Source organism: Cherax quadricarinatus, chromosome 49 (genome assembly GCF_038502225.1).
Source record: "Cherax quadricarinatus isolate ZL_2023a chromosome 49, ASM3850222v1, whole genome shotgun sequence".
NCBI lineage: Eukaryota > Metazoa > Arthropoda > Malacostraca > Decapoda > Parastacidae > Cherax > Cherax quadricarinatus.
The window spans coordinates 24,285,049-24,310,514 of NC_091340.1; the positions used below are offsets into that span (position 1 = coordinate 24,285,049).

Here is a 25,466-nt window from a genome sequence, read left to right on the forward strand (position 1 = left end):
TTTGACTTGTCTGCTGATAGTATGGACGAGGGGACAGGTGGGGGTATGTGGGAAGGACGAGGGGAGGTCAGGTGGCGGGGCATGAAGAGTCAAGAGGTGGGAGGGGTGTGTAAGCCTCAGCAGGAGTGACAGATAAAAATGAACCATGTTGAGGGGTTTCCAGATACAGAGGAGGAATATTAGGCGAAGAAATTCTTTGGAAGGGAAGCTCTTTGGCGGGTACCGTGAGAGAGTGACGCTTTGAGTGTGCACGCTGAGAGGAGAGAATCTCAGCTTGAGACAGTTCAGGAGAAGGAATGTGACGGGGAGATAACTGGGGAGAAGAGTGCTGGGAAGAGGGACCGTGATCAAGCGAGGGATGATACACGGGTGAGAGGTGAGAAGAACCTTCCGAAGCCAGGCTCTGGCACGAACTCTCACCAGAAATTGCTGATGGACCTTCATCAGATGAGTGATGCTCACTAGGAGACTGTGGAGGAGGAGAATATTGATGAGATGATTCCTGAGAGAGAGAGGATTCTTGAGGCGGAGTAATCTGGTGAGGGGAAAGCTGAGGGGAAGTAGTTTTGGAAGATGGACCATCTTCCGGAGGTGGGACTTGGTCTGGAGACACTGAGGAGGTTCCAAGAGGAGACTGGTGTGGTTGGGCGTTATGAGATGGACTTTGTGATGGAGATGGGTCCTGGGAAAGTAGCTGGTGTGGGACAGGGTAAGCATACTCTCGCGCAGACGGCAGCGCTTCTATGTGGTCTGCATCAGGAAAAGAAGTCAACACAAGAGGAATGAACTCTGACTGTGTATGGAAGGACACATTATGAGGGAGAGGCTGGGCCGAAGAGGAAGCATTGGTACTGATTTCATCAGTGAGAGGAAGGGATGGAGGGAGGGTTGGTGGGATGGACGGAGGAAGGGTTGGTGGGAGGGTAGGGTGAGTCGCCGGAACGGCAGCTAATTGTCAGCAAGACCCATCCGATTCAGGGTTGGAGAGTTCCTGGTGACGCCGCCACAGGTTCTGTAAGAGTCACAAGAACACAGTAAGGAAATGTAAAGCTAAATTCAGCACATATAGTACGTACAACATATTATTGACGAGCAACATATCTTATGAAGCCGGTGATATGGTTAGCAATGAATAAGCAAGTGAGAGACAGAAATAAGAAGGTTAGATAGAAAGCAGAAGTAGATAGAAAGTAGGAAATTGTATCAACAAATCTGGGGACGGTAGGAAATGGAAAAATATTGGTAAACAGGAAACAGTTGGTAGAAAGAGATTTAGATTTTAGATTTTGCCACCGAAGTAGCTAGTGCATTGTGCACGCCATATCGATTCTGCAGACGGTGGCGCAAGAACATATGGATACACAAAAAGCCTAGGATATTAGCCTCAAATGTGTTTAAGGAGTACATCTAGTTTTATATCTACAGTTCACTTATATAGAGAGCGAGAAGTAGAAGGCGGGGAGGTTTAAAAACTGGAATACACTTTCTTGACAAGACGGGGGAATTACTGGACTCATGACAGTACCTGGCGGAGAGACGAGAGACTCTTGAGAATGACCCATTTATCGGGGGAGACCAGAGGCTCCGAGAGCGACCTGGGCTCTCCTGAGGACCTCCTGCCGGACTCATACCCGGAGGAGGTCACGCTGACGGTGCGCACATCCTCATCCTGGCCGGAGGTTGCGCTACCCGGCCGTGATGACACTCCTGCAGCAGGGAGAGGAGTGATCAGTGTCATGTTACTGCCGGGTGCCTGCAGGATGTGTTGTGCTTCAGGATGGAAGTGTGTTATGTATGCTCCGGGGAGAAGGATAGGTTATATGCTCCGGGTGGTAGGATGGGTTGTATTCTCCGGGTAGAAGGATGGGTTATATGCTCCGGGTGGTAGGATGGGTTGTATTCTCCGGGTAGAAGGATGGGTTATATGCTCCGGGTAGAAGGATGGGTTATATGCTCGGGTGGTAGGATGGGTTATATGCTCCGGGTAGAAGGATGGGTTATGTGCTCGGGTGGTAGGATGGGTTATATGCTCCGGGTAGAAGGATGGGTTATGTGCTCGGGTGGTAGGATGGGTTATATGCTTCAGGTAGAAGGATGGGTTATATGCTCCAGGTAGAAGGATGGGTTATATGCTCCAGGTAGAAGGATGGGTTATATGCTCCGGGTAGAAGGATGGGTTATATGCTCCAGGTAGAAGGATGGGTTATATGCTCAAGGTAGAAGGATGGGTTATATGCTCCGGGTAGAAGGATGGGTTATATGCTCCAGGTAGAAGGATGGGTTATATGCTCCAGGTAGAAGGATGGGTTACATGCTCCAGGTAGAAGGATGGGTTATATGCTCCGGGTAGAAGGATGGGTTATATGCTCCAGGTAGAAGGATGGGTTATATGCTCCAGGTAGAAGGATGGGTTATATGTTCCAGGTAGAAGGATGGGTTATATGCTCCAGGTAGAAGGATGGGTTATATGCTCAAGATAGAAGGATGGGTTATATGCTCCGGGTAGAAGGATGGGTTATATGCTCCAGGTAGAAGGATGGGTTATATGCTCCAGGTAGAAGGATGGGTTACATGCTCCAGGTAGAAGGATGGGTTATATGCTCCGGGTAGAAGGATGGGTTATATGCTCCAGGTAGAAGGATGGGTTATATGCTCCAGGTAGAAGGATGGGTTATATGTTCCAGGTAGAAGGATGGGTTATATGCTCCAGGTAGAAGGATGGGTTATATGCTCCGGGTAGAAGGATGGGTTATATGCTCCGGCTGGGATGGAAAAGTTGTTGCGGGTAAGATGGATTTTATGATTACTTAACATTGTAAATGAAGCAGTAAAGGGATGGATAAGACTGGATAACAGGTAAGAGGTGAGGAGGTAGATGTATTGAGAGAATAAAGGATGGTTAATGTGAGGTATTTCTCAGGTTTGTGACAGACCTGGAGTGTGATATGAAGTATAGTTTGCCAGGGATAATAAGTGACTACAAGCGGCGGATGTTGGGTACGATAAGATACAGAGTGTTATGGCAGGTGTGTATCACTGGTGTATAACACTGGCAAGGTGATGAGTTAGACACCTGTGCAACATCTGGGTATCTTTATTCTGCAGACGCTTCACCAACCAGGTGTTCAGTACCGTAGCCTTGATGAATCAGCCTAGGAGCAGGTGTTCAGTACCGTAGTCTTGATGAATCAGCCTAGGAGCAGGTGTTCAGTACCGTAGCGTTGATGAATCAGCCTAAGAGCAGGTGTTCAGTACCGTAGCGTTGATGAATCGGCCTAGGAGCAGGTATTTAGTACCGTAGCGTTGATGAATCAGCCTAGGAGCAGGTGTTCAGTACCGTAGCGTTGATGAATCAGCGTAGGAGCAGGTGTTCAGTACCGTAGTCTTGATGAATCAGCCTAGGAGCAGGTGTTTAGTACCGTAGTCTTGATGAATCAGCCTAGGAGCAGGTGTTCAGTACCGTAGTCTTGATGAATCAGCCTAGGAGCAGGTGTTCAGTACCGTAGTCTTGATGAATCAGCCTAGGAGCAGGTGTTCAGTACCGTAGTCTTGATGAATCAGCCTAGGAGCAGGTGTTTAGTACCGTAGTCTTGATGAATCAGCCTAGGAGCAGGTGTTCAGTACCGTAGTCTTGATGAATCAGCCTAGGAGCAGGTGTTCAGTACCGTAGCGTTGATGAATCAGCCTAGGAGCAGGTGTTCAGTACCGTAGTCTTGATGAATCAGCGTAGGAGCAGGTGTTCAGTACCGTAGTCTTGATGAATCAGCCTAGGAGCAGGTGTTTAGTACCGTAGTCTTGATGAATCAGCCTAGGAGCAGGTGTTCAGTACCGTAGTCTTGATGAATCAGCCTAGGAGCAGGTGTTCAGTACCGTAGTCTTGATGAATCAGCCTAGGAGCAGGTGTTCAGTACCGTAGTCTTGATGAATCAGCCTAGGAGCAGGTGTTCAGTACCGTAGTCTTGATGAATCAGCCTAGGAGCAGGTGTTCAGTACCGTAGCGTTGATGAATCAGCCTAGGAGCAGGTGTTCAGTACCGTAGTCTTGATGAATCAGCCTAGGAGCAGGTGTTCAGTACCGTAGTCTTGATGAATCAGCCTAGGAGCAGGTGTTCAGTACCGTAGAGTTGATGAATCAGCGTAGGAGCAGGTGTTTAGTACCGTAGCGTTGATGAATCAGCCTAGGAGCAGGTGTTTAGTACCGTAGTCTTGATGAATCAGCCTAGGAGCAGGTGTTTAGTACCGTAGTCTTGATGAATCAGCCTAGGAGCAGGTGTTTAGTACCGTAGTCTTGATGAATCAGCCTAGGAGCAGGTGTTCAGTACCGTAGTCTTGATGAATCAGCCTAGGAGCAGGAGTTTAGTACCGTAGTCTTGATGAATCAGAATAGGAGCAGGTGCTCAGTACCGTAGCGTTGATGAATCAGCCTAGGAGCAGGTGTTCAGTACCGTAGCCTTGATGAATCAGCCTAGGAGCAGGTGTTCAGTACCGTAGCGTTGATGAATCGGCCTAGGAGCAGGTGTTCAGTGCCGAAGAGTTGATGAATCAGCGTAGGAGCAGGTGTTCAGTACCGTAGCATTGATGAATCAGCCTAAGAGCAGGTGTTTAGTACCGTAGGATTGATGAATCAGCCTAAGAGCAGGTGTTCAGTACCGTAGCGTTGATGAATCGGCCTAGGAGCAGGTATTTAGTACCGTAGCGTTGATGAATCAGCCTAGGAGCAGGTGTTCAGTACCGTAGTCTTGATGAATCAGCCTAGGAGCAGGTGTTCAGTACCGTAGCGTTGATGAATCAGCCTAGGAGCAGGTGTTCAGTACCGAGTCTTGATGAATCAGCCTAGGAGCAGGTGTTTAGTACCGTAGCGTTGACGAATCAGCCTAGGAGCAGGAGTTTAGTACCGTAGTCTTGATGAATCAGCCTAGGAGCAGGTGTTTAGTACCATAGTCTTGATGAATCAGCCTAGGAGCAGGTGTTCAGTACCGTAGTCTTGATGAATCAGCCTAGGAGCAGGTGTTCAGTACCGTAGTCTTGATGAATCAGCCTAGGAGCAGGTGTTCAGAACCGTAGTCTTGATGAATCAGCGTAGGAGCAGGTGTTTAGTACCGTAGCGTTGATGAATCAGCCTAGGAGCAGGTGTTTAGTACCGTAGTCTTGATGAATCAGCCTAGGAGCAGGAGTTTATTACCGTAGTCTTGATGAATCAGCCTAGGAGCAGGTGTTTAGTACCGTAGTCTTGATGAATCAGCCTAGGAGCAGGTGTTCAGTACCGTAGCGTTGATGAATCAGCCTAGGAGCAGGTGTTCAGTACCGTAGTCTTGATGAATCAGCCTAGGAGCAGGCGTTTAATACCGTAGTCTTGATGAATCAGCGTAGGAGCAGGTGTTCAGTACCGTAGCATTGATGAATCAGCCTAAGAGCAGGTGTTTAGTACCGTAGGATTGATGAATCAGCCTAAGAGCAGGTGTTCAGTACCGTAGCGTTGATGAATCGGCCTAGGAGCAGGTATTTAGTACCGTAGCGTTGATGAATCAGCCTAGGAGCAGGTGTTCAGTACCGTAGTCTTGATGAATCAGCCTAGGAGCAGGTGTTCAGTACCGTAGCGTTGATGAATCAGCCTAGGAGCAGGTGTTCAGTACCGAGTCTTGATGAATCAGCCTAGGAGCAGGTGTTTAGTACCGTAGCGTTGACGAATCAGCCTAGGAGCAGGAGTTTAGTACCGTAGTCTTGATGAATCAGCCTAGGAGCAGGTGTTTAGTACCATAGTCTTGATGAATCAGCCTAGGAGCAGGTGTTCAGTACCGTAGTCTTGATGAATCAGCCTAGGAGCAGGTGTTCAGTACCGTAGTCTTGATGAATCAGCCTAGGAGCAGGTGTTCAGAACCGTAGTCTTGATGAATCAGCGTAGGAGCAGGTGTTTAGTACCGTAGCGTTGATGAATCAGCCTAGGAGCAGGTGTTTAGTACCGTAGTCTTGATGAATCAGCCTAGGAGCAGGAGTTTATTACCGTAGTCTTGATGAATCAGCCTAGGAGCAGGTGTTCAGTACCGTACTCTTGATAAATCTGTACACCTGCTGCCAGGCTGACACACACATTATCTCATCTTCCATCTCCTCAGTCTTCTGTGTTGTACTGATAAAGTCACTGGTTGGTGAACGTCTACAGATGTTGCACAAGCGTGTAATTCCTCGTAATAACAGATGATGACAAGCAACATAAAAGCCATGGATCTGTCTCAGTGTCTGCATGAGGAAGAACGTAGGTCGTAGAGAGAGGACGTCACATGTGGTCTCAAAGCTTAACCCGAATAAAATTTATTATAAGAACGTAAGAATGAAGGAGCACTGCAGCAGGCCTACTGGCCCATGCTAGGCGACAGAAAACATAAGCAAATCAAAGGTACGAGAAATATATCAATCTACACTTGATATACAGGTTTGTGCTTGTAGTTGTAATAGCAGGGAACTTGCACAACAGTTATTATATAATAAACATTATGGTATTTGTAAACACACCAAAATATGACACCAATCATTCTTAACAAGGAAATATGTGGAGTAAAACTGCCAAGAAAATTAATGAATATAGGGCAGAAATTTGATGAATATTGGTAGTGCATACATACATAATGATAAGTGAGTACGTGTGCGTGTCTTGAAAAATAGTCTGTTGATTCAAGTATAAACGACAAGTAAACATCGTTGCAGAAGCTAGCAATCTAGGTCCTTGTTCAGCTAATCAACCTGTGTCTAAACATGGGCAAACAGCCAATCAACCATGACTAGGCTAACAAGCATCATGTCAGTGGTGGTTGGCACCAGACTGGTTGTCTACCAGATGCTTCTCGGGTCTCTGCAACCCTTCCTTATAACAATGTTTTGTAATGTGATTTAATGAACGGATTCACTAAACATCCACATTTCTACACTCCATTATGCCTCCGCTGTTACTGGAGTCACTCCAGCCTTAAGATAATGGAATTTGTTGTAAGTTTAAGGTACTGGACTTTAGAATGAGTTGAGAATTAATTTACGTAATTTGAACGAAAATAAAAAAATGCTTATAATAATATATACACTGGAAGGATGATACTTCACCCTTTAAAAAATTGTAAAAAAGTTTGTTTATGAGAATGGACTGACAGTTGTTACTGTCCGTAGATCAAGTCTACGACAGTGACCTACATATGTACGTGCCACTCCTACTCCCTGCGATCATGTGATTGTTTATGTGTTGCTTCGTCTGTCTACGGTCATGTCTGCGGCATAGTCTTGGAAATTATGTGCCACTTCTACTTTCTACGGTCATGTCTGCGGCATTGATTCGGGAAGTAGATGCCATATCTACGTTCTAAAGTCATGTCTGTGGTACTGTCACGGGAATGATGTCCCACCACTACTGTCTACAGTCTCCGGGGTCATCTCAGCAACAGCATACTGATACTGTGCTCTGCTGCTAGTGTCTAGTGCCAGTTAAATTATAAGAGACAGTCAAGTGCTATGTACCAGCTGACGCCTCCTCCACACGGATGATCCTCGGCAGCTTTGTTCCCTCGCCTTCTGCACCAGCAGGTTGGTGGGAGAACGTGAGTCAGTGCTTTGATGTCTATCTAATTATATATATATAAACACACACACACACACACACACACACACACACACACACACACACACACACACACACATATATATATATATATATATATATATATATATATATATATATATATATATATAATATTATATATATACATACATACATATGCAAGACAAGCCACGGGAGATGGAAAGCTTCATCTCTAGATCTTTCACACGTCTTTGTGCATCATCAGGAGCTATGCAATGTTGCATGGGTAGGAACAGGTGGAATGAGAGGAAGTTTTCTCAAGAGTAAGGTAGCGTTGTGACGCCAATCAGTTCCTAACAGAAATAGCGTCACAACGCTACCTTACTTTAAGAACACTTCCTCTCATCTCACCTGTTGCTATTCTTGCAACATTGTATAGCTCCTGATGACGCACGGAGACGTGTGAAAGATCTTCAGCTGTCGATTTCCATCCCCAGTGGCGTGTTTTGGAAAACCTAATTAGCTGTAAAATATTTAATTTTAAATTAAAAAATTACCTATAATGTAGAATAATTAAAAAAAAAGTGTAAAATGTAACTAATGATAAAATAATATGATTTCACGTGTAATTTTCGAGGACTGTAAAAGGTAATTAATGTTGTTAGAGACGAATTACATTATCTGTTTAAAGTCCCCGGAAGGTGTCCACTATGTATCAGCTGATTAATGAACTTTTATGTGTCTTGTAGTGAAAAATGACTGTATCACTTAGCAAACATTACTGTATCACAGTGTAAACATTACTGTATCACAGTGTAAACATTACTGTATCACACAGTAAACATTACTGTATCACACAGTAAACATTACTGTATCACACAGTAAACATTACTGTATCACAGTGTAAACATTACTGTATCACACAGTAAACATTACTGTATCACACAGTAAACATTACTGTATCACAATGTAAACATTACTGTATCACACAGTAAACATTACTGTATCACAGTGTAAACATTACTGTATCACAGTGTAAACATTACTGTATCACAGTGTAAACATTACTGTATCACAATGTAAACATTACTGTATCACAGTGTAAACATTACTGTATCACAGTGTAAACATTACTGTATCACACAGTAAACATTACTGTATCACAGTGTAAACATTACTGTATCACAGTGTAAACATTACTGTATCACAGTGTAAACATTACTGTATCACAGTGTAAACATTACTGTATCACAGTGTAAACATTACTGTATCACAGTGTGAACATTACTGTATCACAGTGTAAACATTACTGTATCACAGTGTAAACATTACTGAACATTACTGTATCACAGTGTATCACAGTGTAAACATTACTGTATCACAGTGTGAACATTACTGTATCACAGTGTGAACATTACTGTATCAGTGTAAACATTACTGTATCACAGTGTGAACATTACTGTATCACAGTGTAAACATTACTGTATCACAGTGTGAACATTACTGTATCACAGTGTAAACATTACTGTATCACAGTGTAAACATTACTGTATCACACAGTAAACATTACTGTATCACACAGTAAACATTACTGTATCACACAGTAAACATTACTGTATCACAGTGTAAACATTACTGTATCACACAGTAAACATTACTGTATCACACAGTAAACATTACTGTATCACAGTGTAAACATTACTGTATCACACAGTAAACATTACTGTATCACAGTGTAAACATTACTGTATCACAGTGTAAACATTACTGTATCACACAGTAAACATTACTGTATCACACAGTAAACATTACTGTATCACACAGTAAACATTACTGTATCACACAGTAAACATTACTGTATCACACAGCATACATGTCTGTATCACTTAAGGGGTAACTACATATGTTTGATACTGGGTTTAGAAGTTGATACCAGTGTGATACCCTCACCTATGTTACCAATGTGATGGTATGTGTTACTAGTGTGTGTGTGTGGTATTATGATACCCTCACCTATGTTACCAATGTGATGGTAGGTGTTACTAGTGTGTGTGTGTGGTATTAGGGCCGGGCCAGCAGCAGGGTACAAGTATGTTGGTGTTGACACAATACTGTGGTGTCGCCAGAGCGCTGAGTAACCGAGCACATGTACAGTGTGACATGGACGGATCTGCTGTCACCTGAGCAGAAGTGTTATACGTAGTTAGTAGCCTACACAGTAGGCTTCTTCAGTCATGTGTAGAGGAGATTAAATTCAGGCAGCAGGCATAGTAGTGAAGTAAAGATGATGTAATTAGTCCATGAACCCTTGGAAAAATAGTTTTTGAGGTAGTCAGTCCCTCATCCTGGAGAAGACTGTGAGGTGGTCAGTCCCTCAGCCTGGAGAAGACTGTGAGGTGGTCAGTCCCTCAGCCTGGAGAAGACTGTGAGGTGGTCAGTCCCTCAGCCTGGAGAGTGTGAGGTGGTCAGTCCCTCTGTCTGCAGAAAAGTGTGAGGTGGTCATTCCCTCATCCTGGAGAAGACTGTGAGGTAGTCAGTCCCTCAGCCTGGAGAAGAGTGTGAGGTGGTCAGTCCCTCAGCCTAGAGAAGAGTGTGAGGTAAGTCTCTCAGCCTGGAGAAGAGTGTGAGGTGGTCAGTCCCTCAGCCTGGAGAAGAGTGTGAGGTGGTCAGTCCCTCAGCCTAGAGAAGAGTGTGAGGTGGTCAGTCCCTCATGAGGCCTGGAGAAGAGTGTGAGGTGGTCAGTCCCTCAGCCTGGAGAAGAGTGTGAGGTGGTCAGTCCCTCAGCCTAGAGAAGAGTGTGAGGTGGTCAGTCCCTCATGAGGCCTGGAGAAGAGTGTGAGGTGGTCAGTCCCTCAGCCTGGAGAAGAGTGTGAGTTGGTCAGTCCCTCAGCCTGGAGAAGAGTGTGAGGTGGTCAGTCCCTCATGAGGCCTGGAGAAGAGTGTGAGGTGGTCAGTCCCTCAGCCTGGAGAAGAGTTCAGCTCCACAGACTGGGATGAGTTTAATTCTATCTTACGGAGTCCAATGTCGGTTTCCAGTATTTTTGTCCAGAAAATTTATTATTTTCTTCCTAGGAATAGTCGCCATCTGTTTATGTACATTTCGTGTTAAGGTGCTGAGAGTACAGATGAGAGTACAGCTGAGAGTACAGCTGAGAGTACAGCTGAGAGTACAGATGAGAGTACAAGTCGTTTCCCAATTATTAAAAATAGAGGTAATATTTACTAGTCTAACTTTATTGGCACTTTTAGTGGTTTGTTAAATATTACCTCTACTGGGTAAGACATATTAATATATGATGGCTGCTGCCCTGACTTTCAGACATAACTTTAAGTTATTACAGGTATGTTAGGTGTGTGTCGCAAGTATGGTCATTATGTGATACGTGGTAGCTATGTATAGCAGTGTTTGTTAGGTGATACGGACATGCTGTGTGACATAGCAGTATTTGTTAATAACATTCAATCTGCTAGCAACAAGTGTCTAGATTTCTTCCCCAGACTGTTCACCATCGCTGTACAAAGCACAGTGACTCACAGATCTGAGTACTGGATCTCCACACACATGAAACCAGAGTACCAACACACACTCCCACCTCCTACTGTGCTGGGTACACACTAAGTTATGTTAGGTAAGGTTCATCAGGAAACTGGATAAGTGTTTCCTGACGCGGGTCCTAGTCAGATGATAAGCCGCCGTTGGAGCTTTTGGTCATCTGACCGAGGCCTTCCACTGGCTTACCCCTCCACCCCCTTTAATCTGCATCCCAGCTTAGCGAATTTAACGTAGCTCCTAAAATAACCACTGAAAAAACTTGAATACCGTTTCAGAAGTATTATCAGTAGCATAAGGATAAATTTTAACATCTACAACATATAAAAAAAGCCTCTAAATATCTGAAAATGAAATAAATACATTAAAATATAACAATCCTACGTAACATATTTAAATCCTAAACATTAGTCTATTTATACATTTTGTCTGCATAATTTATATCATAAATAGTTAAACATTATCAGAAAAAACCTGGAAGTTTATATTGACTTGTACAAGACAGGTATTGACCAGCAAAATTAATATGGATAAATATTATGTCTCTTTGACGATACCTGTACAACCCTGACGATACCTGTACAACCCTGACGATACCTGTACAACCCTGACGATACCTGTACAACCCTGACGATACCTGTACAACCCTGATGATACCTGTACAACCCTGATGATACCTGTACAACCCTGACGATACCTGTACAACCCTGATGATACCTGTACAACCCTGACGATACCTGTACAACCCTGACGATACCTGTACAACCCTGATGATACCTGTACAACCCTGACGATACCTGTACAACCCTGACAATACCTGTACAACCCTGACGATACCTGTACAACCCTGACGATACCTGTACAACCCTGACGATACCTGTACAACCCTGATGATACCTGTACAACCCTGACGATACCTGTACAACCCTGTTGATACCTGTACAACCCTGACGATACCTGTACAACCCTGACGATACCTGTACAACCCTGATGATGCCTGTACAACCCTGACGATACCTGTACAACCCTGACGATACCTGTACAACCCTGACGATACCTGTACAACCGTGACGATACCTGTACAACCCTGATGATACCTGTACAACCCTGACGATACCTGTACAACCCTGACGATAACTGTACAACCCTGATGATACCTGTACAACCCTGACGATACCTGTACAACCCTGATGATACCTGTACAACTCTGACGATACCTGTACAACCCTGACGATACCTGTACAACCCTGATGATACCTGTACAACCCTGACGATACCTGTACAACCCTGACGATACCTGTACAACCCTGATGATACCTGTACAACCCTGACGATACCTGTACAACCCTGACGATACCTGTACAACCCTGATGATACCTGTATAACCCTGACGATACCTGTACAACCCTGATGATACCTGTACAACCCTGATGATCCTGTACAACCCTGACGATACCTGTACAACCCTGACGATACCTGTACAACCCTGACGATACCTGTACAACCCTGACGATACCTGTACAACCCTGACGATACCTGTACAACCCTGACGATACCTATACAACCCTGACGATACCTGTACAACCCTGATGATACCTGTATAACCCTGACGATACCTGTACAACCCTGATGATACCTGTACAACCCTGATGATCCTGTACAACCCTGACGATACCTGTACAACCCTGACGATACCTGTACAACCCTGACGATACCTGTACAACCCTGACGATACCTGTACAACCCTGACGATACCTGTACAACCCTGACGATACCTGTACAACCCTGATGATACCTGTACAACCCTGACGATACCTGTACAACCCTGACGATACCGGTACAACCCTGATGATATCTGTACAACACTGACGATACCTGTACAACCCTGATGATACCTGTACAACCCTGATGATACCTGTACAACCCTGACGATACCTGTACAACCCTGACGATACCTGTACAACCCTGACGATACCTGTACAACCCTTACGATACTTGTACAACCCTGACGATACCTGTACAACCCTGATGATACCTGTACAACCCTGATGATACCTGTACAACCCTGATGTTATCTGTACAACCCTGATGATACCTTTGCAACCCTGATGTTATCTGTACAACCCTGACGATACCTGTACAACCCTGATGATACCTGTACAACCCTGACGATACCTGTACAACCCTGACGATACCTGTACAACCCTGACGATATCTGTACAACCCTGACGATACCTGTACAACCCCCTGACCCTGATGATCTGTACAACCCTGACGATACCTGTACAACCCTGACGATACCTGTACAACCCTGACGATACCTGTACAACCCTGACGATACCTGTACAACCCTGATGATACCTGTACAACCCTGACGATACATGTACAACCCTGACGATACCTGTACAACCCTGATGATACCTGTACAACCCTGACGATACCTGTACAACCCTGATGATACCTGTACAACCCTGACGATACCTGTACAACCCTGACGATACATGTACAACCCTGACGATATCTGTACAACCCTGACGATACATGTACAACCCTGACGATACCTGTACAACCCTGACGATACCTGTACAACCCTGACGATACCTGTACAACCCTGACGATATCTGTACAACCCTGACGATACCTGTACAACCCTGACGATACATGTACAACCCTGACGATACCTGTACAACCCTGACGATACATGTACAACCCTGATGATACCTGTACAACCCTGACGATATCTGTACAACCCTGATGATACCTGTACAACCCTGATGATACCTGTACAACCCTGATGTTATCTGTACAACCCTGACGATACCTGTACAACCCTGATGTTATCTGTACAACCCTGATGATACCTGTACAACCCTGACGATACCTGTACAACCCTGATGATACCTGTACAACCCTGACGATACCTGTACAACCCTGATGATACCTGTACAACCCTGACGATACCTGTACAACCCTGATGATACCTGTACAACCCTGACGATACCTGTACAACCCTGACGATACCTGTACAACCCTGACGATACCTGTACAACCCTGATGATACCTGTACAACCCTGATGATACCTGTACAACCCTGATGATACCTGTACAACCCTGACGATACCTGTACAACCCTGACGATACCTGTACAACCCTGACGATACCTGTACAACCCTGACGATACCTGTACAACCCTGACGATACCTGTACAACCCTGATGATACCTGTACAACCCTGATGATACCTGTACAACCCTGACGATACCTGTACAACCCTGACGATACCTGTACAACCCTGACGATACCTGTACAACCCTGACGATACCTGTACAACCCTGACGATACCTGTACAACCCTGACGATACCTGTACAACCCTGACGATACCTGTACAACCCTGACGATACCTGTACAACCCTGATGATACCTGTACAACCCTGACGATACCTGTACAACCCTGACGATACCTGTACAACCCTGACGATACCTGTACAACCCTGACGATACCTGTACAACCCTGATGATACCTGTACAACCCTGACGATACCTGTACAACCCTGATGATATCCGTACAACCCTGACGATACCTGTACAACCCTGATGATATCTGTACAACCCTGACGATACCTGTACAACCCTGATGATACCTGTACAACCCTGATGATACCTGTACAACCCTGACGATACCTGTACAACCCTGACGATACGTGTACAACCCTGATGATCCCTGTACAACCCTGATGATACCTGTATAACCTTGACGATACCTGTACAACCCTGATGATACCTGTATAACCTTGACGATACCTGTACAACCCTGATGATACATGTACAACCCTGATGATACCTGTATAACCCTGACGATACCTGTACAACCCTGACGATACCTGTACAACCCTGATGATACCTGTACAACCCTGATGATACCTGTATAACCTTGACGATACCTGTACAACCCTGATGATACCTGTACAACCCTGACGATACCTGTACAACCCTGACGATACCTGTATAACCTTGACGATACCTGCACAACCCTGATGATACCTGTACAACCCTGATGATACCTGTACAACCCTGATGATACCTGTACAAACCTGATGATACCTGAACAACCCTGACGATACCTGTACAACCCTGATGATACCTGTACAACCCTGATGATACCTGTACAACCGTGATGATACCTGTACAACCCTGACGATATCTGTACAACCCTGACGATACCTGTACAACCCTGACGATACCTGTACAACCCTAATGATACTTGTACAACCCTGACGATACCTGTACAATCCTGATGATACCTGTACAACCCTGATGATACCTGTACAACCCTGATGATACCTGTACAACCCTGATGATACCTGTACAACCCTGACGATACCTGTACAACCCTGGCGATACCTGTATAACCCTGACGATACCTGTACAACCCTGACGATACCCGTACAACCCTGGAGTTTACCTGGAGTTTACCTGGAGAGAGTTCCGGGGGTCAACGCCCCCGCGGCCCGGTCTGTGACCAGGCCTCCTGGTGGATCAGAGCCTGATCAACCAGGCTGTTACTGCTGGCTGCACGCAAACCAACGTACGAGCCACAGCCCGGCTGATCAGGAACCGACTTTAGGTGCTTGTCCAGTGCCAGCTTGAAGACTGCCAGGGGTCTGTTGGTAATCCCCCTTATGTATGCTGGGAGGCAGTTGAACAGTCTCGGGCCCCTGACACTTATTGTATGGTCTCTTAACGTGCTAGTGACACCCCTGCTTTTCATTGGGGGGATGTTGCATCGTCTGCCAAGTCTTTTGCTTTCGTGTGCAAGTTCGGTACTAGTCCCTCTAGGATTTTCCAGGTGTATATAATCATGTATCTCTCCCGCCTGCGTTCCAGGGAATACAGGTTCAGGAACTTCAAGCGCTCCCAGTAATTGAGATGTTTTTTCTCCGTTATGCGCGCCGTGAAAGTTCTCTGTACATTTTCTAGGTCAGCAATTTCACCTGCCTTGAAAGGTGCTGTTAGTGTGCAGCAATATTCCAGCCTAGATAGAACAAGTGACCTGAAGAGTGTCATCATGGGCTTGGCCTCCCTAGTTTTGAAGGTTCTCATTATCCATCCTGTCATTTTTCTAGCAAATGCGATTGATACAATGTTATGGTCCTCGAAGGTGAGATCCTCCGACATGATCACTCCCAGGTCTTTGACGTTGGTGTTCCGCTCTATTTTGTGGCCAGAATTTGTTTTGTACTCTGATGAAGATTTAATTTCCTCATGTTTACCATATCGGAGTAATTGAAATTTCTCATCGTTGAACTTCATATTGTTTTCTGCAGCCCACTGAAAGATTCGGTTGATGTCTGCCTGGAGCCTTGCAGTGTCTGCAATGGAAGACACTGTCATGCAGATTCGGGTGTCATCTGCAAAGGAAGACACGGTGCTGTGGCTGACATCCTTGTCTATGTCGGATATGAGGATGAGGAACAAGATGGGAGCGAGTACTGTGCCTTGTGGAACAGAGCTTTTCACCGTAGCTGCCTCGGACTTTACTCTGTTGACGACTACTCTCTGTGTTCTGTTAGTGAGGAAGTTATAGATCCATCGACCGACTTTTCCTGTTATTCCTTTAGCACGCATTTTGTGCGCTATTACGCCATGGTCACACTTGTCGAAGGCTTTTGCAAAGTCTATATATTACATCTGCATTCTTTTTGTCTTCTAGTCTTCTGATATCTACCATGTACTCTGTCTCCGTCTATCTGTCTTTCTCTCTGTCTCACCGTAATCCATGTATAGGAGTTACCTGAGGTGACAGCGGAGGGCGGAGAGGCAGTAGGTGAAGAGGTTGGTTGGTGTCTGGGTGACTCTGGGTTCTCCACTGGCGTCAGCTGGCGCTCCAGACCTGAGGTATACCAGGCATCTGTCAGTTCTCCATACCCACACTGCATCTCAAACATCACTTTACCCACACTGCATCTCAAACATCACTTTACCTACACTGCATCTCAAACATCACTTCACCCACACTACATCTCACACATCACCTCACCCACAGTGCATCTCAAACATCACTTCACCCACACTGCATCTCAAACATCACTTCACCCACACTACATCTCACACATCACCTCACCCACACTGCATCTCAAACATCACTTTACCCACACTGCATCTCAAACATCACTTCACCCACACTACATCTCACACATCACCTCACCCACAGTGCATCTCAAACATCACTTCACCCACACTGCATCTCAAACATCACCTCACCCACACTGCATCTAACACATCACCTCACCCACACTGCATCTCAAACTTCACTTCACCCACACTGCATCTCACACATCACCTCACCCACACTGCATCTCACACATCACCTCACCCACACTGTATCTCAAGCATCACTTCACCCACACTGCATCTTACACATCACCTCACCCACACTGCATCTCACACATCACCTCACCCACACTGCATCTCAAACATCACTTCACCCAAACTGCATCTCACACCTCACCTCACCCACACTGCATCTCACACATCACCTCACCCACACTGCATCTCACACATCACCTCACCCACACTGCATCTCAAACATCACTTCACCCAAACTGCATCTCACACCTCACCTCACCCACATTGCATCTCACATCACCTCACCCACACTGCATCTCACACATCACTTCACCCACACTGCATCTCACACATCACCTCACCCACACTGCATCTCAAACATCACTTCACCCACACTGCATCTCACACATCACCTCACCTACACTGCATCTCACACATCACCTCACCCACACTGTATCTCAAGCATCACTTCACCCACACTGCATCTTACACATCACCTCACCCACACTGCATCTGAAACATCACTTCACCCAAACTGCATCTCACACCTCACCTCACCCACACTGCATCTCACACATCACCTCACTCACACTGCATCTCACACATCACCTCACCCACACTGCATCTCACGCATCACTTCACCCACACTGCATCTCAAACATCACTTCACCCACACTGCATCTCACAGCTTAACCTATTCCCGTTTCCATAAAGTTAGATTTTAAAATTCTCTATAGTCAAAAATACCTGCCTGACACAAACTGATTTCATACGTGACTGCTAAAGGTCGTGTTCATACTCGGCAGTTATCATCAGTCTTTAACAACAACACTAACAAACTGATATGCTACAGAGTTATTACCTATCAACACGACTCACCAAATCGTAATGACACGATTGCAAACAAACCATACCACGGGTGGGGTTAGAACCCGCGATCAGAGTCACAAAACTCCAGACCGTCGCGTTAGCTGGTCCAGTGGCTAACGCGACGGTCTGGAGTTTTGTGACTGATCGCGGGTTCTAACCCCACCCGTGGTATGGTTTATCATCAGTCTTTAATAACACCAGTAAACTAACGTGCTACAGTTATCACCAGTATTAATAACACCAGCAACATGTAGAGAACACATCTGGTCAGGGATACCAGTGATGGCCAGGACAACCTGGCCATCACTTGTCGTGGATACAGGTGGTATCCAGAACGGTGAAGCTACACTTTGTTAGTGATACAGGTGAGATAAGATTTATTCGGATTTTTAACCCAGGGGAAAGAAGGGTTTGCCACCCGGGATAACCCAAGAAAGTCAGTACGTAATCGAAGACTCTTATTGTGGCCCTTTAATCTTGTCACTCAGGATGCTACCCACACCAGTCGACTAACAACCAGGTACCTACTTACTGCTAGGTGAACAGTGACAGCAGATGTAAAGAAACATGCTGAACGTTTCCACCGTGCCGGGATTCAAGCACGGACAGTGTGAGGCGAGTGTTCCCCTACAACACCTGGTCAGTAATGTGGGTAGCAGTCAATTAAACACACTTGGTCAGCGCCAGTAGCACTGCAGCTGGTGACTTACGTGGCTCATGGGGAGACTGGCCGGACCTGGAACTAGCGGAGAGTCGCTTGGCCACGGCAGGCACCGGAGGGGAGGCGGAGCGAGGAACCGAAGTGGGCCGAGGTGAAGCTACCAGTTCCTCACTTCTTGAAGGAGTGATGGGCGGCAGGCGGCGAGGTGTGGGCGGTCGAGAGCTGGGTGAGAGAGGCTGGCTGCTGCTTCCACCACCCACGTTACATTCTCCATTTATTCGTCCTGAAATTTTTTTTTGTTTTAAATTTTATGTTTTACTGTCAATAAATTATCAAAAGTTAAAACGTCTAGCCGGGAGAAAAACTTGTGATTGATCTCACTTTTTAAACATTATGATACACCGGTTGTCTGTGTTCCCCATCAATAAAGTAGGTACCTGTGTGTTAGTGGACTGGTGTGGGTCGCATCCTGGGGACAAAATTGACCTAATTTGCGGGAAATGTTCAGCATACCAAGCAACTTTCTATACAGTAGTATGTCACTGATGTCAGCTATGGTCTGTATACCTTGTACATGTACTGGTAGAAATAAATATCATTACATGCTACTCCCTTGTACAGGGTAATGTGTAACCTTCCCTATATATTCATTTTCTCTTTTCACTTATGTATCTGCTGAAGAGGACCCCAGAAGGGGATCAAAATATACAGAACAATTAATCTTATGTGTTTCTGTCTGAATGTGGGTTATTATGGAACATTATTAAATACATTCACATTTTACAAACAGTATGGTCACTTATTGTCAAAAAATGACGATTTAACCAAATTATTATTGGCTTATTTCTAATGTAGGTTTCTATGTATCTTATGTATCACACATATAATAAGGCTACAGAGTATAGGAAGACAGTTAATATAATTAAGCCTTAATTCATATAAACAGTGAGAGATATGTATTTATTAGTGTAGTATCTACGCTATATACGAAGCTTCATATAATCTCAGTGTTAGAGATTAAAGTATTACTGATGTTAGTCTCTATGTGGATCTGTACATTACTGAATCTTATTAAAATGATAGACCTTAACTCTTGCAGGGATTTTTTCATTAGGAATATTTTATGGTGATACCATCAAGTACAGTGTTGCACCTCACAGGTTTCATAATACCACCAAGTACAGTGTTGCACCTCACAGGTTTTATAATACCATCAAGTACAGTGTTGCACCTCACAGGTTTCATAATACCACCAAGTACAGTGTTGCACCTCACAGGTTTTATAATACCATCAAGTACAGTGTTGCACCTCACAGGTTTCATAATACCACCAAGTACAGTGTTGCACCTCACAGGTTTTATAATACCATCAAGTACAGTGTTGCACCTCACAGGTTTTATAATACCATCAAGTACAGTGTTGCACCTCACAGGTTTTATAATCAAGTACAGTTGTTTCATAATACCATCAAGTACAGTGTTGCACCTCACAGGTTTTATAATACCATCAAGTACAGTGTTGCACCTCACAGGTTTTATAATACCATCAAGTACAGTGTTGCACCTCACAGGTTTCATAATACCATCAAGTACAGTGTTGCACCTCACAGGTTTTATAATACCATCAAGTACAGTGTTGCACCTCACAGGTTTTATAATACCACCAAGTACAGTGTTGCACCTCACAGGTTTTATAATACCATCAAGTACAGTGTTGCACTTCACAGGTTTTATAATACCATCAAGTACAGTGTTGCACCTCACAGGTTTTATAATACCATCAAGTACAGTGTTGCACCTCACAGGTTTTATAATACCATCAAGTACAGTGTTGCACCTCACAGGTTTTATAATACCATCAAGTACAGTGTTGCACCTCACAGGTTTTATAATACCATCAAGTACAGTGTTGCACCTCACAGGTTTTATAATGCCATCAAGTACAGTGTTGCACTTCACAGGTTTTATAATACCATCAAGTACAGTGTTGCACCTCACAGGTTTTATAATACCACCAAGTACAGTGTTGCACCTCACAGGTTTTATAATACCACCAAGTACAGTGTTGCACCTCACAGGTTTTATAATACCATCAAGTACAGTGTTGCACCTCACAGGTTTTATAATACCATCAAGTACAGTGTTGCACCTCACAGGTTTTATAATACCACCAAGTACAGTGTTGCACCTCACAGGTTTTATAATACCATCAAGTACAGTGTTGCACTTCACAGGTTTTATAATACCATCAAGTAAAGTGTTGCACCTCACAGGTTTTATAATACCACCAAGTACAGTGTTGCACCTCACATGTTTTATAATACCATCAAGTACAGTGTTGCACCTCACAGGTTTTATAATACCATCAAGTACAGTGTTGCACCTCACAGGTTTTATAATGCCATCAAGTACAGTGTTGCACTTCACAGGTTTTATAATACCATCAAGTACAGTGTTGCACCTCACAGGTTTTATAATACCACCAAGTACAGTGTTGCACCTCACAGGTTTTATAATACCACCAAGTACAGTGTTGCACCTCACAGGTTTTATAATACCATCAAGTACAGTGTTGCACCTCACAGGTTTTATAATACCATCAAGTACAGTGTTGCACCTCACAGGTTTTATAATACCACCAAGTACAGTGTTGCACCTCACAGGTTTTATAATACCATCAAGTACAGTGTTGCACTTCACAGGTTTTATAATACCATCAAGTACAGTGTTGCACCTCACAGGTTTTATAATATCACAGGTTTTATAATACCATCAAGTACAGTGTTGCACCTCACAGGTTTTATAATACCATCAAGTACAGTGTTGCACCTCACAGGTTTTATAATACCATCAAGTACAGTGTTGCACCTCACAGGTTTTATAATACCATCAAGTACAGTGTTGCACCTCACAGGTTTTATAATACCATCAAGTACAGTGTTGCACCTCACAGGTTTTATAATACCATCAAGTACAGTGTTGCACCTCACAGGTTTTATAATACCATCAAGTACAGTGTTGCACCTCACAGGTTTTATAATACCATCAAGTACAGTGTTGCACCTCACAGGTTTTATAATACCATCAAGTACAGTGTTGCACCTCACAGGTTTTATAATACCATCAAGTACAGTGTTGCACCTCACAGGTTTTATAATACCATCAAGTACAGTGTTGCACCTCACAGGTTTCATAATACCATCAAGTACAGTGTTGCACCTCACAGGTTTTATAATACCATCAAGTACAGTGTTGCACCTCACAGGTTTCATAATACCATCAAGTACAGTGTTGCACCTCACAGGTTTTATAATACCATCAAGTACAGTGTTGCACCTCACAGGTTTTATAATACCATCAAGTACAGTGTTGCACCTCACAGGTTTTATAATACCATCAAGTACAGTGTTGCACTTCACAAACTTCGCAATATAGCTGCTGTCTCTTCCATATGACGATCATCTTTACTAGCAGCATCTTTCTAGCTTCTACACCTCCCAGCATCACCCCTTCAAGAAGGATGGAGGGAGGGGACTGACCCACACCAACAACCATTCAACACTCACCACTTGACACAGCACCACAAGTTACACTCCTTACCTGACCTTGCAGCACCACAAGTTACACTCCTTACCTGACCTCGCAGCACCACAAGTTACACTCCTTACCTGACCTTGCAGCACCACAAGTTACACTCCTTACCTGACCTTGCAGCACCACAAGTTACACTCCTTACCTGACCTTGCAGCACCACAAGTTACACTCCTTACCTGACCTTGCAGCACCACAAGTTACACTTCTCACCTGACCTTGCAGCACCACAAGTTACACTCCTTACCTGACCTTGCAGCACCACAAGTTACACTCCTTACCTGACCTCGCAGCACCACAAGTTACACTTCTCACCTGACCTTGCAGCACCACAAGTTACACTCCTTACCTGACCTTGCAGCACCACAAGTTACACTCCTTACCTGACCTTGCAGCACCACAAGTTACACTCCTTACCTGACCTCGCAGCACCACAAGTTACACTCCTTACCTGACCTCGCAGCACCACAAGTTACACTCCTTACCTGACCTTGCAGCACCACAAGTTACACTCCTCACCTGACCTTGCAGCACCACAAGTTACACTCCTTACCTGACCTCGCAGCACCACACACCATTTAAACATTGACCATCTCTGTCTGTCTGTCTGTCTCTGTCTGTCTGTCTCTGTCTGTCTGTCTGTCTGTCTGTCTGTCTGTCTGTCTGTCTGTCTCTCTCTCTCTCTCTCTCTCTCTCTCTCTCTCTCTCTCTCTCTCTCTCTCTCTTTTTACACATGGTTTGAGACAAGGTTAAGGATCCCTAGCTTTATTGACAAGCTATTTACAGGTTAAGGATTCCTAACTTTATTGGCAAGCTAAGAGCTGTTACCTACATCAGCTCATTTGAAAGCATTTTTATTGTTAAAAGACATACAAGTAGGGAACAGGATGAAGTTGGAGCCATCTGTGGGCCAGCATTTTCATTTGATCAACTGACTTTATCTCGTTGACATCATTATGCTGTACGAATGTGTTCCATACTCGAGTCATCCTGGGTATGTATGATCTCAGATGGAGTGATGTTCTGGAGAAGGGTACAGCCAGAGTGAAGTTGCTGCTTTCTGCCCGTCTTGTGGCATAAAAGCTTGATTCACGCTGTCCTCTAAGTGGATCCAAGTGTGGTATTTTGACAATATTAGCCTTGTACATAACAGTAAGGCCACCCACATCCCTCCTGTGTTGAAGGCTCTGCTGAAATGACAGATCTATCCAGGATGGGTCCAGGCGAGAGATGAGACGTCTTGCTCTGTTCTCTACTCTGTCAAGCAGTCGCAGATGAGAGGGGGGGGGGCAGGCAAACCAAGAAAGTGGAGCATACTCAAGGTGTGAACGTACTTGTGCCTCGTACAGGATCTTGCAACCCCTACTGTCAAGCAGATGCGAGATACGGTGAAGTGCTGTAAGCTTCCTGGCTGCCTTGTTTGCAAGATTTACAACATGGTTCTTCATGGTTAGTTTGGAGTCAAATTTCACCCCAAGGATATCAACTTCTTCTCCAGGTGCCAACACCCTCCCATTCATCCTTACTACTGCACCAGCATTACCATCATGGTGCCTAGAGACGATCATCATTTGCGTTTTCTCAGGTGCAAATGTTACTTGTCATCTATTTCCCCAAGCTGATATAGCTCTCAGCTGGTGATTGATGTAGCTTAGAGCAGCTGGCATTTCTTCTCTTGGATAAGTGAATGTCAGTGTACAGTCGTATTCATATGCATGTGATTCTGGGATGAGATGAAGAAGGTCGTTGAAGTAGACATTCCATAACAATGGACCCAGCACGCTTCCTTGTGGAACACTTGCCCCAATAGGATGTCTTGCTGATTCCGTTCCATTGAGAACTACACTTAGAGATCTACCATGAAGGTAATCACTGAGGAGACATAGCGTAGAGCCTGCAATTCCCAGTGCTTGAAGTTTTGCTAAGAGGCCCTGGTGCCACACCCGGTCGAAAGCGCCAGCAATGTCCAGTGCTACCACACAGCTGACTTTGGATTCATCCAGTGACTGGTGCCACTTAGTGGAGAGGTTTAACAACAGATCAGCAGCAGAGTAACCTTTCCTGAAGCCATATTGACGATCACAAAGTAGTGAGTGGTAGTCAAAAAACTTTGTCATTTGTCTTGAGATTATTGTCTCAAGGATCTTACCAGTGATTGACAGGAGTGACACTGGTCTGTAGTTGCTGATTTCTGCTCTGCTCTTCTTTTTGTGAACAGGGACTACATTTGCCTCTTTCCATAGAGAGGGCCATTTACACTGTACTAGGCAGTGCTGAAAGATGCGAGTTAGAAGTGCTGCTAGCTGGTCTGCACATCTTCTTCTCAACAATCTTGGGCTCAACTTGTCTGGGCCCACGGCCTTTTCTTGGTCAAGCGATTTAAGAAGGAAGTGCACCTCCTCCTGCCTTATTGTCACCACTGACAGTTTTGACACAGTTCTTGCAGCTAGCCAAGGAGGGTCCCTTGCTGGATCAGGAACTTGCATTTTGGTAGCAAAGTGTTCAGCAAAGAGGTCCGCCTTCTCTTGACTAATAGTAGAGGTGGTCCCATCCTGTCGATTTAGAGGTGGAATGAGCTCATCAGGCAGATAACCTTGTCTGTCCTTGACCAGGGACCACCAGGTTTTGGAGCGTACCCTACCTGATGCTAGCTTTCTTTTAGTGTCCACCTCCCATTTAGCAATGGCCCACTTTTGAACGTCACCCATATGCCTACAGGCTTGCGTGTGCAGGTTCCTGTTATAGGTGGTAGGATGTCTCTTATACCTTCGCCATGCTTTGTACTTAGCAGTAGCAGCCTCTCTACAACGAAAGCCAAACCAAGGCTGATCTGTAGGCTTTGTCACATATTGCCGGTGAGGAATGTGTTCTTGTTGTAGATTAAGGATG

General features: G+C 44.8%; 1 protein-coding gene across 2 annotated transcripts in view; it reads right to left on the reverse strand.

Annotated features, from left to right (window-relative positions):
* Positions 1-316: 316 nt before the first annotated feature.
* Positions 317-25,466, reverse strand: part of LOC128697030 (serine/arginine repetitive matrix protein 2) — an 87,036-nt gene continuing 61,886 nt past the window's right edge. For both annotated transcript variants that reach the window (XM_070095260.1, XM_070095259.1), the window contains exons 14-17: positions 19,036-19,269; positions 16,902-17,000; positions 1,526-1,707; positions 317-1,012 (exon numbers count right to left, since the gene is read on the reverse strand). In XM_070095260.1, coding sequence (XP_069951361.1) covers positions 956-1,012; positions 1,526-1,707; positions 16,902-17,000; positions 19,036-19,269 — 572 coding nt within the window. In that variant the 3' untranslated portion in view covers positions 317-955. The remainder of the gene's footprint in view (positions 1,013-1,525; positions 1,708-16,901; positions 17,001-19,035; positions 19,270-25,466) is intronic.